At 42.9% G+C, this 14875-nt stretch overlaps 1 protein-coding gene across 5 annotated transcripts in view; it reads left to right on the top strand.

Annotated features, from left to right (window-relative positions):
- The first annotated feature begins 10596 nt into the window (after nucleotides 1-10596).
- st8sia5 (ST8 alpha-N-acetyl-neuraminide alpha-2,8-sialyltransferase 5) overlaps nucleotides 10597-14875 on the top strand; it is a 53395-nt gene continuing 49116 nt past the window's right edge. For 2 of the 5 annotated variants that reach the window (XM_043714812.1, XM_043714563.1), the window contains exons 1-2: nucleotides 10597-11080; nucleotides 11463-11842. In XM_043714812.1, coding sequence (XP_043570747.1) covers nucleotides 11718-11842 — 125 coding nt within the window. In that variant the 5' untranslated portion in view covers nucleotides 10597-11080; nucleotides 11463-11717. Of the gene's footprint in view, nucleotides 11081-11115; nucleotides 11843-14875 lie in introns of those variants that run through there. The other 3 variants (XM_043714730.1, XM_043714646.1, XM_043714901.1) reach the window with 3 other exon arrangements.

Here is a 14875-nt window from a genome sequence, read left to right as displayed (position 1 = left end):
AATGTTAAAAGATGGTCTGGGGCCAGCTGGACCCTATGAAGAATCTTCAGCTGCATGGCATGGGTCCTATTACAGATCAAAATCTTTCTTGCACATTCACAAGTGTCCCCCCATGTCTCCGAGGACATCTCAACTCCTAACTTTCTCTCCCAGACCTCACATAGTTGCTCAATATCATCCGAGGGACCATCCCTAACAGATGATAAAGAGTACTAACTGAGAGAGTGCTCTTGGTAAGGGGCACCCTCTTCTCTGTATCCAGTCTGTAAAAGTCAGTCAAGAGCATGGTTTCTTTTTGAATAAAGTCCCTAATCTGAAAAAAACAAGGAAGGTCTCTGCTGGATAATCCATACTTGTGGCTTATTTGGTCAAAGGACATCATGTTTCACCCTTAAATAAGTGACCCAAACAGGAAACTCCCCTTACTACCCAGAGTTTGAACCCTGGGTCCATTATCCCTGGCTGGAATCCTGGCATACCAACCATTGGGGTAAGAAAAGAAGTTTTAGATATATTACCCTCACTCTGCCACATTGCCTTCCACGCTTTGATAGTATTAATGATTATTGGATTACAGCAGTAGTCCGCAACTGTTCTCATTTTATCTAAGAACAACAGACTAATAAGGAGACACTTTGCCTGGGAGTCCTTAATATCCAACCATATTGATGCTGGGTCTTCACAACCCCAGTTGCTCTCAAAAGATAAAAGGGAGCTTAATTGATATCTTCTAATACTCGGGGGGTCTACTCCTCCCAGCTCTTGGAGCAATTGTAATTTGGCAAGCTTAATAATGGGCCTGTGGTGCCAGATAAAAGAACTAAACCAGAAATTAAGTCTCCTAATATTTACCTGGGAAAAATCACACAGGGTAGAACAAATGAGGAAGGATGAGGAATGAATATAGGGCCATTCAGCCGAACCAGGCTATTGGAGGAGCCTCCCATCTTACTTAATCTTGTCAAGCAAGTGGATAAAATTTGCCTTAAATAAATGATCGAAGACGGGAGTAACAAGAATACCTCCAAGACCCCTATAGCCTCCGATTTGGAAAAAATAATCTTATAGCCCAAAAATAAGCCAAATGAATTAATACATTGTACCAAATGGGGTACAGAAACTACTGGTTTCAACAAAAAGATAAAAATGTAATCTGCATATAATGTTATCTAATGTGTCTTTGAACCCACTTCTGGGGCAGTTATGTTAGGATCCCTACGGATAGCCTCTGCTACAGTTCAATCACCAGTGTAAAAAGTAGAGGTGAGAGGGGACAACCTTGCCGACTGCCCCTACAGATACTAAAATTACTGGATCTTAATCCATTGGTGAGAACTACAGCTATAAAGAACCCTTACCCACCTAATAAAGATTTTACCTAGACCAAACCATTCCAGGGTGTAAAAAAGATATGGCCACTCCACCCAGTCAAATGCCTTCTCTGTATCTAAAAAGATTACTAATTTCTGAAATGATCGCTGCTGACACACTTGGACCATTTGAAGGATCTGCGGCCCTTTATAAAACCCAACTGGTCCTCTTTGACAATGGAAGGCAACATCATTTCCAGCCTTAATGTGAGAGCCTTGGACAAAATTTTAAAATCAGAATTTAAAAACGAGATGGGCCTATAAAGCACAGTCCTCTGGGCTCTTCCCTTTCTTAAGGGTGAGAGAGATATTGGCCTCTCTCATGGATAGTGGGAGGCAGTCATAACTGTATCATGCCCAGCATTGGCCCTGACAATATATTTATAAATTCTTTGTGGAATTCACTAGATACACCATAAGGGCCGGGCGCCTTTCCACTTTGAAGCTGCTTCACTACTTCTTGTTTCTCTTGCACTGTTAAAGGGGCATTAAGGAGAGACAAGAGTGTAGCGCTGGAAAAGCACAGCAAGTCAGGCAGCATCCGAGGAGCAGGAGAATTGACATTTCTGGCATAAGCCCTTCATCAAGAATTAAGGAGAGACGCCTGTTTGGAGGTCACTCCTGGAAGATCCAGGCTCCTAAAAAAGGACTCCATCTTAAACCATCTGTCCTCACAGCCTTCTGGCTGGTATAATTTGGAGTAAAATCTCTGAAATGCAGCATTGATCTTCTTAGAATCACAAGAATTCCAGTCCCTTCCCTGATTGAGGGAATAGATTGGGGGACATTCTTTTTCCTAGCCAGATATGCCAGATATTTGCCCGGTCTATCAACCTTTGTTTCACAAAGGAAATTTCCTTCCTCACTATCTGTTTAAGCTTGGAATTCAGGGTGGACCGAAGTGCTGTAACCTGCTACAACTTGGCCACCAATGCCCTATTAAAATGTGGCATCTCAGCTGTCTTCAGTCGTGCCTCGAGCAGATGCTGTTGCTCTCCCTTCTGTTGCTTCCAACTGGCAAAGTGAGAAATAATTATCCCTAACATAAGCCTTAATAGTCTCCCAGAGAATATAAGGGTTGCTAGTCGTATCTGAATTATTAGCCAAGAATGCGTTAAACTCATTAGAAAAATACTCAATGAATTTACTGTCCTTGAGATTAAAAGGGTCAATTCGCCAGTCCCGTGAACCTGCGACATTTCCCTTAATCTTGACCACTAGATATACTGCTGCATGATTGGAAATGGTAATATTCCCAATTGTGCAGGACATCACAAAATCCAAAAACAGGCTGTGAAAAGATCAATCCAAGTATGACACTTGTGCGGATTAGAAACAAACATAAAGTCCCTATCTGTAGGGTGAAGACGCCTCCAAACATCCACCAGTCCCAACTCCATGCATAAATCAACTAGTTGCTTAGATTGCAGAGAATATTTTGGGAGGTCCTTGAGGATTCTAACCACCATAGGTTCCATGAGAAAATTAAAATCTCCCCCTATAATAATATGTCGCAAAGGCAATCAATTTGGAGAATGCATCTATCGGAAATTTAAGGGGGTGCACCGGAGGACAATAAACATTCAAAATACCATACTCTTCACCATATATTAAGGCTTAAGAATTATGAACCACTCATACTCATCTTTAATATGATCTAGTAACTTAAATAGGAAATTCTTCCAAATGAGTATGGCCGCTGCCCTACTGTTAGTATTGAAGGATAAAAAGAAAACACCAGATCAAAATGACCCTTTTCACCAAGGTGAGTTTCCTGCAACAGGACAGTATCAACCCTCTCCTTTTTAAGACTCAAGAGTACCTTCTTCCTCTTGACTGGCGAATGACTCCCTTTAATGTTCACCATGTACACCATGTGAGACTACAATTAGCCATAATCCTCTACAACAACCCTTGAACTTCCGAGAGGCAGAATTCGACTTAAAAATCGCCGAGTATGAACGAAGCCTAAAAACAATGCAAACTAAAACTACTACACCTAACAAGCTAACAGAACTTTCAAAAACTACATCTATCAAAAACTACCTGTGACTCCACTTTCAAGGAGCTATGAACCTGCACTCCAAGGTCTCTTTGTTCAGCAACACTCCCTAGTGTATAACTCCTGCTAAGATTTGCTTTCCCAAAATGCAGCACTTCGCATTTATCTGAATTAAACTCCATCTGCCACTTCTCAGCCCATTGGCCCATCTGGTCAAGATCCCATTGTAATCTGAGGTAACCCTCTTCGCTGTCCACTACACCTCCAATCTTGGTGTCATCTGCAAACTTACTAACTGTACCTCTTATTAATCAGTCTCCCATGGGGAATCTTGTTGAACACCTTACTGAAGTCCATATAGATCACATCTACCGTTCTGTCCTCATCAATCTTCTTTGTTACTTCCTTAAAAAACTCAATTAAGTTTGTGAGACGTGATTTCCCATGCACAAAGCCATGTTGACCATCCCTAATCAGTCCTTTGCCTTTCCAAGTACATGTACATCCTGTCCCTTAGGATTCCCTCCAACAACTTTATGGGCGGCACGGTGGCACAGTGGTTAGCACTGCTGCCTCATAGCGCCAGAGACCCGGGTTCAATTCCCACCTCAGGCGACTGACTGTGTGGAGTTTGCACATTCTCCCCGTGTCTGCGTGGGTTTCCTCCGGATGCTCCGGTTTGGGCTCCCACAGCCCAAAAATGTGTAGGTTAGGTGAATTGGCCATGCTACATTGCCCGTAGTGTTAGGGGTAAATGTAGGGGAGTGGGTCTGGGTGGGTTGCGCTTCAGCGGGTCGGTGTGGACTTGTTGGGCCGAAGGGCCTTTTTTCCACACTGTAAGTAATTTAATCTAAAAAAAACAAATACAAAAGGCATTTATTGAGGGACTGTACCCAGTGCCCACAGGGGGGCGCTTACACATCTCCCATACACTTCCATAACTCCTTGCAGCTTAAGCCACACCCCAAATTGAAGCAAAAGAAAAAAAATAGTGCTATTAACAAAGACTTAAAAATCAGCACTCAACCCATCCCCAACTATGCATTAACCCCAATTAACATCAGAAAAAGATCCAACAACACTTTCTTTAAGAAAAGGAGACACATACAAAAGAAAAAGAGAAAACATGACAGCATGGTGGCTCAGTGATTAGCACTGCTGCCTTATAGCTCCAGGGTCCCAGGTTTGATTCCAGCCTTGGGCAACTGTCTGTGTGGAGTTTGCACATTCTCCCTGTGTCTGTGTGGGTTTCCTCCCACAGTCCAAAGATGTGCAAATCAGGTGAATTAGCCATGCTAAATTGCCCATAGTGTTAGGTGCATTAGTCAGAGAGAAATGGGTCTGGGTGGGTTACTCTTTGGAAGGTCGGTGTGGACTGGTTGGGCTGAAGGGCCTGTTTCCACACTGTAGGGAATCTAATCTAATCATGATTGTCCATATCCTTTAGATTATCCTGTCTATTTTAGAACGTCCCGAAGGTTTTCTGCTTTTACTGAAGAATCGAACAAGCGTACAGACTAATCATAAGTAAAACGAAGCACTGCCAGTTACCTTACAGGGTACTGAATACCGAGTCTTTTCTTCACCTCACCAAAGGGCTTCCTTTTATGGATCATGGCCGCAGAAAAGTCCTGGAAGAACATTGTCTTGGATTCTTTGTAAATCAAACCCCGTGGATCCTTCTCTTGCATTCTGGAAGCTTCCATCGCTCTTTGCTTGTTCCTGTAGCATTCGAATTGCACTAGGACTGGCGGGGAAGCAAGTCAAAACCGGGCCTGCACACCGCAACCCAGTGAGCTCTGTCATCCTTCATGCAGCCCGCCTCGGCTTCCCAGCCAAGAAATTGCAGTAGCCAGACTTCAAAAAAACGTATTGGCTATTCACTTTCCACCTCTGGCAACCTGACGACCTGGATGTTCTTCCTCTGACCTCTGTTTTCAAGTTTGTCAATCTACTTGGTTAAGGCTCGGACCTGCTTCTCGAGGGCCTGGATCGTCTCCGTCAAGGACTTGATCACGGTCTCCAATGCTGCAGTCCGCCATTTGACCTCCTCCATTCACTTTCCGAGCCCCTCCTGCTCATGTTTGTGCAGCATAGCCGAGATTAGTTCCAGCCTGCTACAATTCTCCTTGATTGACGCCTCGATCATCTCCCTGAGCTTCACAAACTCAATAGCCAAGGCCTGTTGGGTAAGTGATTCCAGTGGAGTTGCAGAGGAGGCTGAAGCTGTGGTCACAGTTATGGTTGCGGGCATGTCTGACGCTGCCAGGGAATACCCTGTGTGTTGGGACTTAGCCGTGCCTTTACTTTTAGTCATCTTCTCTTGCGAAAATAAAAGCTTTATAACGATTCCACCAGTATTTAATTATCGAATTTTTCCAAAATAATTTAAGTGGAGAGGGTAAAAGCACCACTTTGTCTGAGCTGTGGTGCAGAGATCAGCAGGACAGACCTTTCAGATTGCCACCATCTTGGATCCCCAACACTCTATTATTCTTACAGATAACTGAGATCTTCTTATAAATTTGCTTCTCAATTTCCCACTGACTATTGGAGGGTCTGTGGTACAATCCCAATAAGGTGATCATCCCTTTCCTGTTTCTCAGTTCCATCCGAATAGCTTGTCTGGGGATACTTTCTGGAATATCGTCTATGAGTATAGCTGTAATGTTATCCCTCATCAAAACACCACATCCCCTCCACTCTTGCTCCCCTCCCCCTTTCTATCCTTCCATTAGCATCTATATATTGAAACATTAAGTTGCCAGTCCTTTCCATCCCTGAGCCATGTCTCCGTACTAGCTATGATATCCCAGTCCTATGTTCCCAACCATGTCCTGCCTTACTGTCAGGCGTCTTGCATTGAAATAAATTCAATTTTAATTTATCAGTCCTACCTCGTTCTATGCTTTACTCTTGCTTGCCTTGACTATTTGACTTGCTCCTTTTCCCAACTGTACCAGCCTTGGACTGATCCCTTTTCTCTCCATCTCTCTGGATTCCACCCCAACCACTCTCTAACCCCGATCCCCGTACCCCACTTACTAGTTTAGGACCCCTTGGTGGCTCTAGCAAATGTCCCCACTAGTATATTAGTTGCCTTCCAATTCAGATGTGACCTATCCTTCTTATACAGGTCACTTATACTCCAGAAAAGATTCCAATAATCCAAAAATGTGTATTCTTCTCCCCTGTACCAGCTCCTCAGCTAAGCATTCATCCACTCTAACCTCCTCCAGAAGGCAGTAATTACAGTGCCACTCAACAGACTTGTAGAAAGGTTATGGAATAAAAGGAAAAGGATACAAAATTGGCAGAATAATAGGAAAGATAGAGTAGTGATCAATATTTACTTTTTGAGCTGGAGAAATGTTTGTAGTGGAGTTCTCCAAGGGTCAGTATTGGATCCCTTACTTTTCCTGATATCTATTAATGATTTAGATCTGATGTGTAGGGGACAACCTCAAATTTTGTGATTTATTTTAAACTTGGAAGCACTGTGACTTTTATAGCCTGTACAGACACTTATAAGGACATAGACAAGTTGGTGGAGTGAGCATAGACAAATAGTTGGCAGATTAAGTTCAGGGTGGATCTTGGTAGGAACAACACAGGCAGCAAGTACAAAATAGGAGAGCCACAACACTTAAGGGGTTGCAGGCGCAGAGCAACCTGGACGCGAACGTGCACAAATCATTGAAGGTAACAGGACAAGTGGAGAGCAGTGAATAAAGCATGAAGTATTCTGAGCTTGATCAACAGGGGCATACAGTACAAGAGTAAGAAAGTTATGCTGAACTTGGGTAGTATTGTGGCTCAGTGGTTAGCGCTGCTGCCTCACAGGACCAGGGACCTAGGTTTAATTCTAGCGCTGGCTGACTGTGTGGAGTTTGCATGTTCTCCCTGTGTCTGTCTGGATTTCCATCGGGTGCTCTGGTTTACTCCCACAGTCCAAGGATTTGCAGGTTAGGTGGACTGGCCATGCTAAATTGTCCTGTAGTATTTAGGTTGTGGGATGATTGAGGTAGGAGATCTGGGTGGGATGCTTTTCAGAGGAACACAGTAGATTTATAGGCTGAATGACCTCTCTTCCTGCTGTCAGGATTCTATGATTATACAAGACACTGTTAGACCTCACCGAAGTAATGTGTACAGATCTGTATGCTCCACTATAGAAAGAATGTGAACACAAGAGATTTACAAAAATAGTTCTAGGGATGAGAAACTTCAGTTATGAGAATAGACTGGAGAGAGTGATACTGTTCTTTTTGGAGAGCAAAAGGCTAAGAGGAGATCTGATAAAAAAATTCTAAATCATGAGGGGACTGGATAGAGGAGAGAGGACGAAACTGTTTCTGTTTATGAAAGGTTTGAATTAAGAGGGCACAGATTTAAAGTGATTTGCAAACTAGCAAATATGATACGAAAAAAGTCTTTTTCACATAATAAGTAGTTAGAATGTAAAAGTGAGGTGGAGGCAGATTAAATTGAGGCTTTTAAGAGATCATTACATGAATATTTGAATAGAAATAATATGCAAAGATACAGGACAAAACAGGAGCATAGTATTAAACTATAATGCTTGCTGGATAGCTGAACGTTTCGTCTGGTTTTGTTTTGGTCTGTCAGAACCTTTGAAGTCCGCACGGGGCAGCAATTTCCGAAACCGGCAGTCAGTGCCGATCGGCATGCGCAGACCCTCAGAACTTAAAGGGAACGTTAATAGTTAGTGCAAACATGATGAGCTAAACAGCCGCGGCATTGTTTATTCACAACCTTCATGAGTGCCCTGTTGTCCTTGCCTTGTTTTTAGTTAGGCATGTAGAGATATACAAAGTTAAAAATCACACAACAAATTTGTATCATCGTTAGTCACAGATGAGGTGCCGGAACACTGGAGGTTGGCTAATGTGGTGCCACTGTTTAAAAAGGGTGGTAATGACAAGGCAGGGAACAATAATCCAGTGAGCCTAATGTCGGTGGTGGGCAAGTTGTTGGAGAGAATCATGAGGGACAAGATGTACATGTATTTGGAAAGGCAAGGACTGATTATTGAATTGAATTGAATTGAATTGAATTTATTGTCACGTGTACCAAGATACAGTGAATAGCTTTGTCTGGTGGGATGGATCTTTGAGAATGCTGGCGGTCTTTTCTTGAAGCGGGCTTGGTAGATGGATTCTATAGATGGGAGGTTGGTTTTGTGATTGTCCGGGCTGAGTTCATCGTTCTTTGTAACCATCTCCGATCTTGAATGGTACAGTTGCCATACCAGGTAGTGATACATCCAGATAGAATGCTCTCGATGGTGCACCTATGAACATTGGCAAGGGTATTCGCCGTCATGCCAAATTTCCTCAGCTGCCTGAGGAAAATGAGATGTTGGGCCTTTGTAACCAGTGCGTCCACATGAAGTCCAAGAAAGCTTGTTGTGAATGACCACTTCCAGGAGTTTGACACTCTCCACTCATTCCACCTTTATGCTGTTAATGTGTAGGGGAGCATGAGCAATATCCCACTGAAAGTCAATAATGAATTTCTTGGTTTTGCCGGCATTGAGAGCTAGGTTGTTCTCAGTACACCATTTTTTCAGGTCTTTCACCTCCCATCTGTAGTCTGTTTCGTTGCCATCTGAGGGATAGTCAATGTGGCTTTGAGTGGGAAACCATGTCTCACAAATTTGATTAAGTTTTTTGAAGAAGTAACAAAGAGGATTGATGAGGGCAAAGCAGTGGATGTGATCTATACGGACTTCAGTAAGGCATTTGATGAGGTTCCCCATGGCAGACTGGTTAGCAAGGTTAGATCTCATGGAATACAGGGAGAACTAGCTATTTGGATACAGAACTGGCTCAAACGTAGAAGACAGAGGGTGATGATGGAGGGTTGTTTTTCAGACTGGAGGCCTGTGACCAGTGGAGTGCCACAAGGATTGGTGCTGGGACCTCTACTTTTCATCATTTATATAAATGATTTGGATATGAGCATAAGAGGTATAATTAGTAAGTTTGCAGATGACACCAAAATTGGAGATGCAGTGGACAGCGAAGAAGGTTACCTTAGATTACAATGGTATCTTGATCAGATGGTCCAGTATGCTGAGAAGTGGCAGATGGAGATTAATTTAGTTAAATGCGAGGTGCTGCATTTTGGGAAAGCAAATCTTAGCAGGACTTACACACTTAATGGTAAGGTCCTAGGGAGTGTTGCTGAACAAAGAGACCTTGGAGTGTTGGTTCAAAGCTCCTTCCAAGTGGAGTTGCAGGTAGATAGGATAGTGAAGAAGGCGTTTGGTATGTTTTCCTTTATTGGTCAGAGTATTGAGTACAAGAGTTGTGGGGTCATGTTGTGGCTGTACAGGACATTGGTTAGGCCACTTTTGGAATATTGCATACACTTCTGGTCTCCTTCCTATTGGAAGGATGTTGTGAAACTTGAAAGGGTTCAGAAAAGATTTACAAGGATGTTGCCAGGGTTGGAGAATTTGAGCTATAGGGAGAGGTTGAATATGCTGGGGCTGTTTTCCCTGGAGTGTTGGACACTGAGGGATGACCTTATAGATGTTTATAAAATCATGAGAGGCATGGATAGTATAAATGGACAAAGTTTCTTCCCTGGGTGGAGGAGTCCAGAATTAGAAGGCATAAGTTTAGGATGAGAGGAGAAAAATATAAGAGACCTAAGGGGCAGCTTTTTCACGCAGAGGCTGATATGTGTATGGAATGAGCTGCCAGAAGAAGTGGTGGAGGTTAGTATGATTGCAACATTTAAAAAGCATCTGGATGGGTATATGAATAGGAAGGATTTGGAGGGATATGGGCCGGGTGCTGGCAGGTGGGACTAGATTGGGTTGGGATATCTGGTTGGCATGGATGGGTTGAACCGAAGGGTCTGTTTCCGTGCTGTACACCTCTATGACCAGGTTATAGTCCAACAGGTCTATTTGGAAGCACTAGCTTTTGGAGCGCTGCTCCTTCATCAGGTGGGTGACAACTAGAGCAGCGCTCCGAAAGCTAGTACTTCCAAATAAACCTGTTGGACTATAACTTGGCGTTGTGTGATTTTTAACTTTGTACACCCCAGTCCAACATCTGCACCTCCAAATCGTGTAGAGAGATGTCAGATATCTACAAATACTACTTCCACTTCAATAATATTGCAGGAACAAGAAATGGAATTTCATGATGTGGAGTATACTAACGCCAACAACAGTCATTCGTAAACTCCCATGCTTTGTAGCACATTCATGCATATTTAGTGCTGCATAATTCAAACGTTTAATTTATGACAGTGTTCTGTGAGCATTTAATACTTGAGCATCCTGGATTTTTTTTTTGGAGATCATTTGTAATCGTTCGCCGTTATTTTTGGTGGCATGGTGGAAGCAAATTTAAAATATGCTAATTTGTATACCAATTAAATAGTTGGCCCAACTGGAATACATGTGTGGCTGTGGAATCGGTGGACGTGTGTGTGTTAGAAAGGGGAGCTAATCTCTGTCCTTGACGAGATGCGCTAGTGACCTTGTTTATTATTCTGAGGGAGACTGAGGGCTTTCGATCGAAAACGCAGTGGCGAGCAAACCGGAAAGGCAGCGCAATGTGAAACGAGATACAGAAGCTCACTCGATTGCAACTGTGGACTGGTTTATCATTTTTAAACGCTTATTTTTAAATGTTAATATCCGCATACGGTTTTATTTGGCGGGGTAAGTAACTGGAGTCTGTTTGCATGTTGTTGCAGGTTGGATTGAGCAGTTGAATTGTGGAGCGGCTGGAGGTCATTCTGCAGCGAGAGCCTGTGTGTGTTTGGGGGGCATCTGGAGACGCTGCTGGAGACCGGCAGCACAGCAGCGTCTGAAAATAAAACAATGTTTCCGAGCGACCGCTTTCTGTCCTGGAACTGCCTCTCTCGATTAAGTTTACAATTAAAACCTTACACCCGAAGCATATATTCCTACCTCTTTTAAATCTGTTAATTTGTGTTGCTTTGTTTAGTTGAAACGTCAAGAATATATTTTCTTTTGCGATTTTAATCTTATTACAAAAGTAGGAGGAACTTATTTCTCTTTAAAATTGGCGGTTTCACAGCTTTAAGAAGATTCAGTCATCTGCGACAACGGATTTCAAGGGCGAACGGACAGAATCACAGAATTGGGCGATTGATGGGACTTAATTGAACGCAGAGCGGCGCCTCGGTTTCGCTGGAACAGTAGAAAAAACGGCTGCTCTTTAGAAATATATACTGGGTACAACTACTGCAAATCGGAGATTTCCCAGGAGAGGGCTTGAAACAAGACCAGAGAGACACCAGCACTCACCCACTACCCTCTCCCTCCGAGAGATATGTATTCAGATCCCTCTGGAAGAGATCTGTTGGGAAACAGAACCCTGTTTTTCATATTTATTTGTTCTTTTGCAATAGTCACTTTGCTGCAGCAGATTCTGTATGGCAAGAACTATATTAAAAGGTAAGAACTTTTGTTAATTATCTGTTTTGCCTTCCAATAGCTGACAATTAACGGTTTATATATTTAAAGAACTGGATGGCACAGCAGTCCCTAATTAGATGAAGTTTCATTTCCTCGCAATTCCTTACTTTTATCTCAATGATTTTTCTTGTAAAATGACTGCATTGGGGCCAGAATGTGCATGATGCCATGGCCTCCAGGATCACTTGTGTACGATTGCCTCTGCTCCCACTCATAAAATCCAATATCCCCATCTGTGATCTGAGCCAGAAAAGTTTAGCATATTTCCATGGTGGTCATTGTCATAGTGAAGCCCAATGATGCTTTTTATTCAGTGCTCAGAGGCGCATATAAGGTAGAAATCCTGACTGCAGATATTGGTTGAGGGTCAGTTATCTTCATTGTTCACAAGATTACATTTAATGCCCACGATGAGCTCCCTTAAAAGGGTGGTGGTGGTCTTTCATCTTGAACTGTGGTGATACGGCCCTCATGATAATGGGTAGGGAATTCCAGGATATTGTCTCGCTGAGCTATCCAATTTGGGATAGTGTGTGACTTGGACTGGAACTTTGAAATGATCATATTTCCAAGATATTACTGTGTCTGTCCTTTTACCGTGATAAAAAAAATTGACAGACAATGGAAGGGGAAAGGGAGAGAGAACTTGCATTTAAAATGAAGTCTTTCATAACATCAATATAATCAAGGAAGCACTTTTTGAAGTGTAATTACTGTTGGTTGTAGTGTTGGTAACAGGGCAACCAAGTTGTGCACAGCAGTGTTCCAGAGAGAAGTATGATATTGGTCAGCCAGCCTGATTCAGTGTTGTTGGGTGAGGAATAAACATTGGTGAAAACACTCCAGAGATTTTCCTTGTTCTTTAATGTAGTGTCTTAGAATTTTTTGCAACTATTTAAGATGCCTCTTATGAAAGTTGGCACCTCCAACAGTGCAGTACTCCCCTTGTGTTGCACAAAAATGTCAAGCTAAACTTTGTGCTCCAGGTTCTGGAATGGGACTTGCACACCTTTGTGACTCAGGTGAGATGGCTATTTTGTATTAAGAATGACAATGTAATCTTCCTAAATTTTTATTAGTTCATGGGATGTGGGAAGCACTGACCGAGTGAGCATTTATTACTATCCCCAGTTGCTCTGGAGAAGGTGGTAGGGAGCTGCCATTTTAAATTACTGCAGTCCTTGGTGTACAAGGACACCCACAGTGCTGTTAGGAAGAGAAATTTCAGGCCTTTGACACTGTGAGGGTGAAGGAATGACAGCCAGTAAGTTGCTGCAGTGACTGTGAACTGGCAGTAAGTTGCTACAGTGTGTTCTTTACATTGTGCATGTTGCAGCCACAAAATAATGAGAGCCACTTTGCCTCAAACAATGTTGAACTTCTTAATGTTGTTGCAGTTGTACCCATCTAGTCACATGATGAGAATATAAGAAAGAAGAGGCAATCAGATCAGCTATGGTCCTGTTGAATGGCAGGACAGGTTGGAAGGGTTAGTTAGCCTATTTCTCTTATTTCATATGTACTCCCATGTATGGATGGATGGTTAGATTTTGATGGTTTGGGAGCTTAGCTATTCATTGCAATGTACATAACCTCTGCCCTACTATAATACCCACAGTGTTGATATGATAGATCCAGCCATGGAATACAGGGAGAACTAGCCATTTGGATACAGAACTGGCTCAAAGGTAGAAGACAGAGGGTGGTGGTGGAGGGTTGTTTTTCAGACTGGAGGCCCAATGACCAGTGGAGTGCCACAAGGATTGGTACTGGGTCCACTACTTCTCGTAATTTATATAAATGGTTTGGATATGAACATAGGACATACAGTTAGTAAGTTTGCAGATCACTCCAAAACTGGAGGTGTAGTGGACAGCGAAAAAGGTTACCTCAGATTACAATGGGATCTAGATCAAATGGGCCAATGGGCTGAGGAGTGGCAGATGGAGTTTAATTCAGATAAATGTGAGGTGTTACATTTTGGGAAAGCCAATCTTAGTAGGACTTATACACTTAATGGTAAGGTCCTAGGGAATGTTGCTGAACAAAGAGACCTTAGAGTGCAGGTTCATAGCTCCTTGAAAGTGGAGTCGCAGTGGAGTTGGGAGGTCATGTTGCAGCTGAACAGGATGTTGTTTAGGCCACTTTGGGAATACTGCTTGCAGTTCTGGTCTCCTTCCAATTGGAAGGATGTTGTCAAACTTGAAAGAGTTCAGAAAAGATTTGCAAAGATGTTGCCAGGATATACCCCTGTAGGGAGAGGCTGAATAGACTGTGACTGCTTTCCCCGGAGCGCCGAAGGCTGATGGGTGACCTTATAGATAAGAGTTTTATAAAATCATGAGGGGCATGGATAGGATAAATAGATAAAATCTTTTTCCCGGTGTGGGGGAATCCAGAACTAGAGGGCATGCGTTTAGGGTGAGAGGGGAAAGATATAAAAGGGACCTAAGGGGCAACTTTTTCATGGAGAGGCTGATGCGTGTATGGAATGAGCTGCCAGAGGATGTGGTGGAGGCTGGTGCAATTACAATATTTAAAAGGTATCTGAATAGAAAGGTTTTGGAGAGATATGGGCCAAGTGCTGGCAAGTGGGACTAGATCAGGTTAAGATATCTGGTCGACATGGACAAGTTGGCCCGAAGGGTCTGTTTCCGTGCTGTACATCTCTATGACTCTAATGGTCAGTAGTGCTCCAATATGTTGATAGTGACTTGAGGAGAACACCACTGATGGTACCATTGAAGGTCAGTGAGATACAGCTGAGCTATTTTTCTTCTTTGAAATGATGAATACCTGAAACTTAAGGATTTTTTTTGTTCTTTCATGGGGTGATGGTGTCACCAGCCAGGCCAACATTTATTACCTATCTGTAATTGCACAGAAGGTGGTTAACAGTCAATTACATTGTGCGTCTGGAGTCCAATATAGGCCAGACCAGGTAGGGATGGCAATTTCTTTTCCTAAAAGGCATCAGTGAACCAAGTGGGATTTTCTGAACAATCGATTAAT

The sequence above is a fragment of the Chiloscyllium plagiosum genome, chromosome 1 (assembly GCF_004010195.1).
Source record: "Chiloscyllium plagiosum isolate BGI_BamShark_2017 chromosome 1, ASM401019v2, whole genome shotgun sequence".
In the NCBI taxonomy this organism is placed as follows: Eukaryota; Metazoa; Chordata; class Chondrichthyes; order Orectolobiformes; family Hemiscylliidae; genus Chiloscyllium; species Chiloscyllium plagiosum.
Note: the sequence above shows the minus strand (reverse complement) of the source record. Positions and strands in the feature narration are given on the sequence as shown.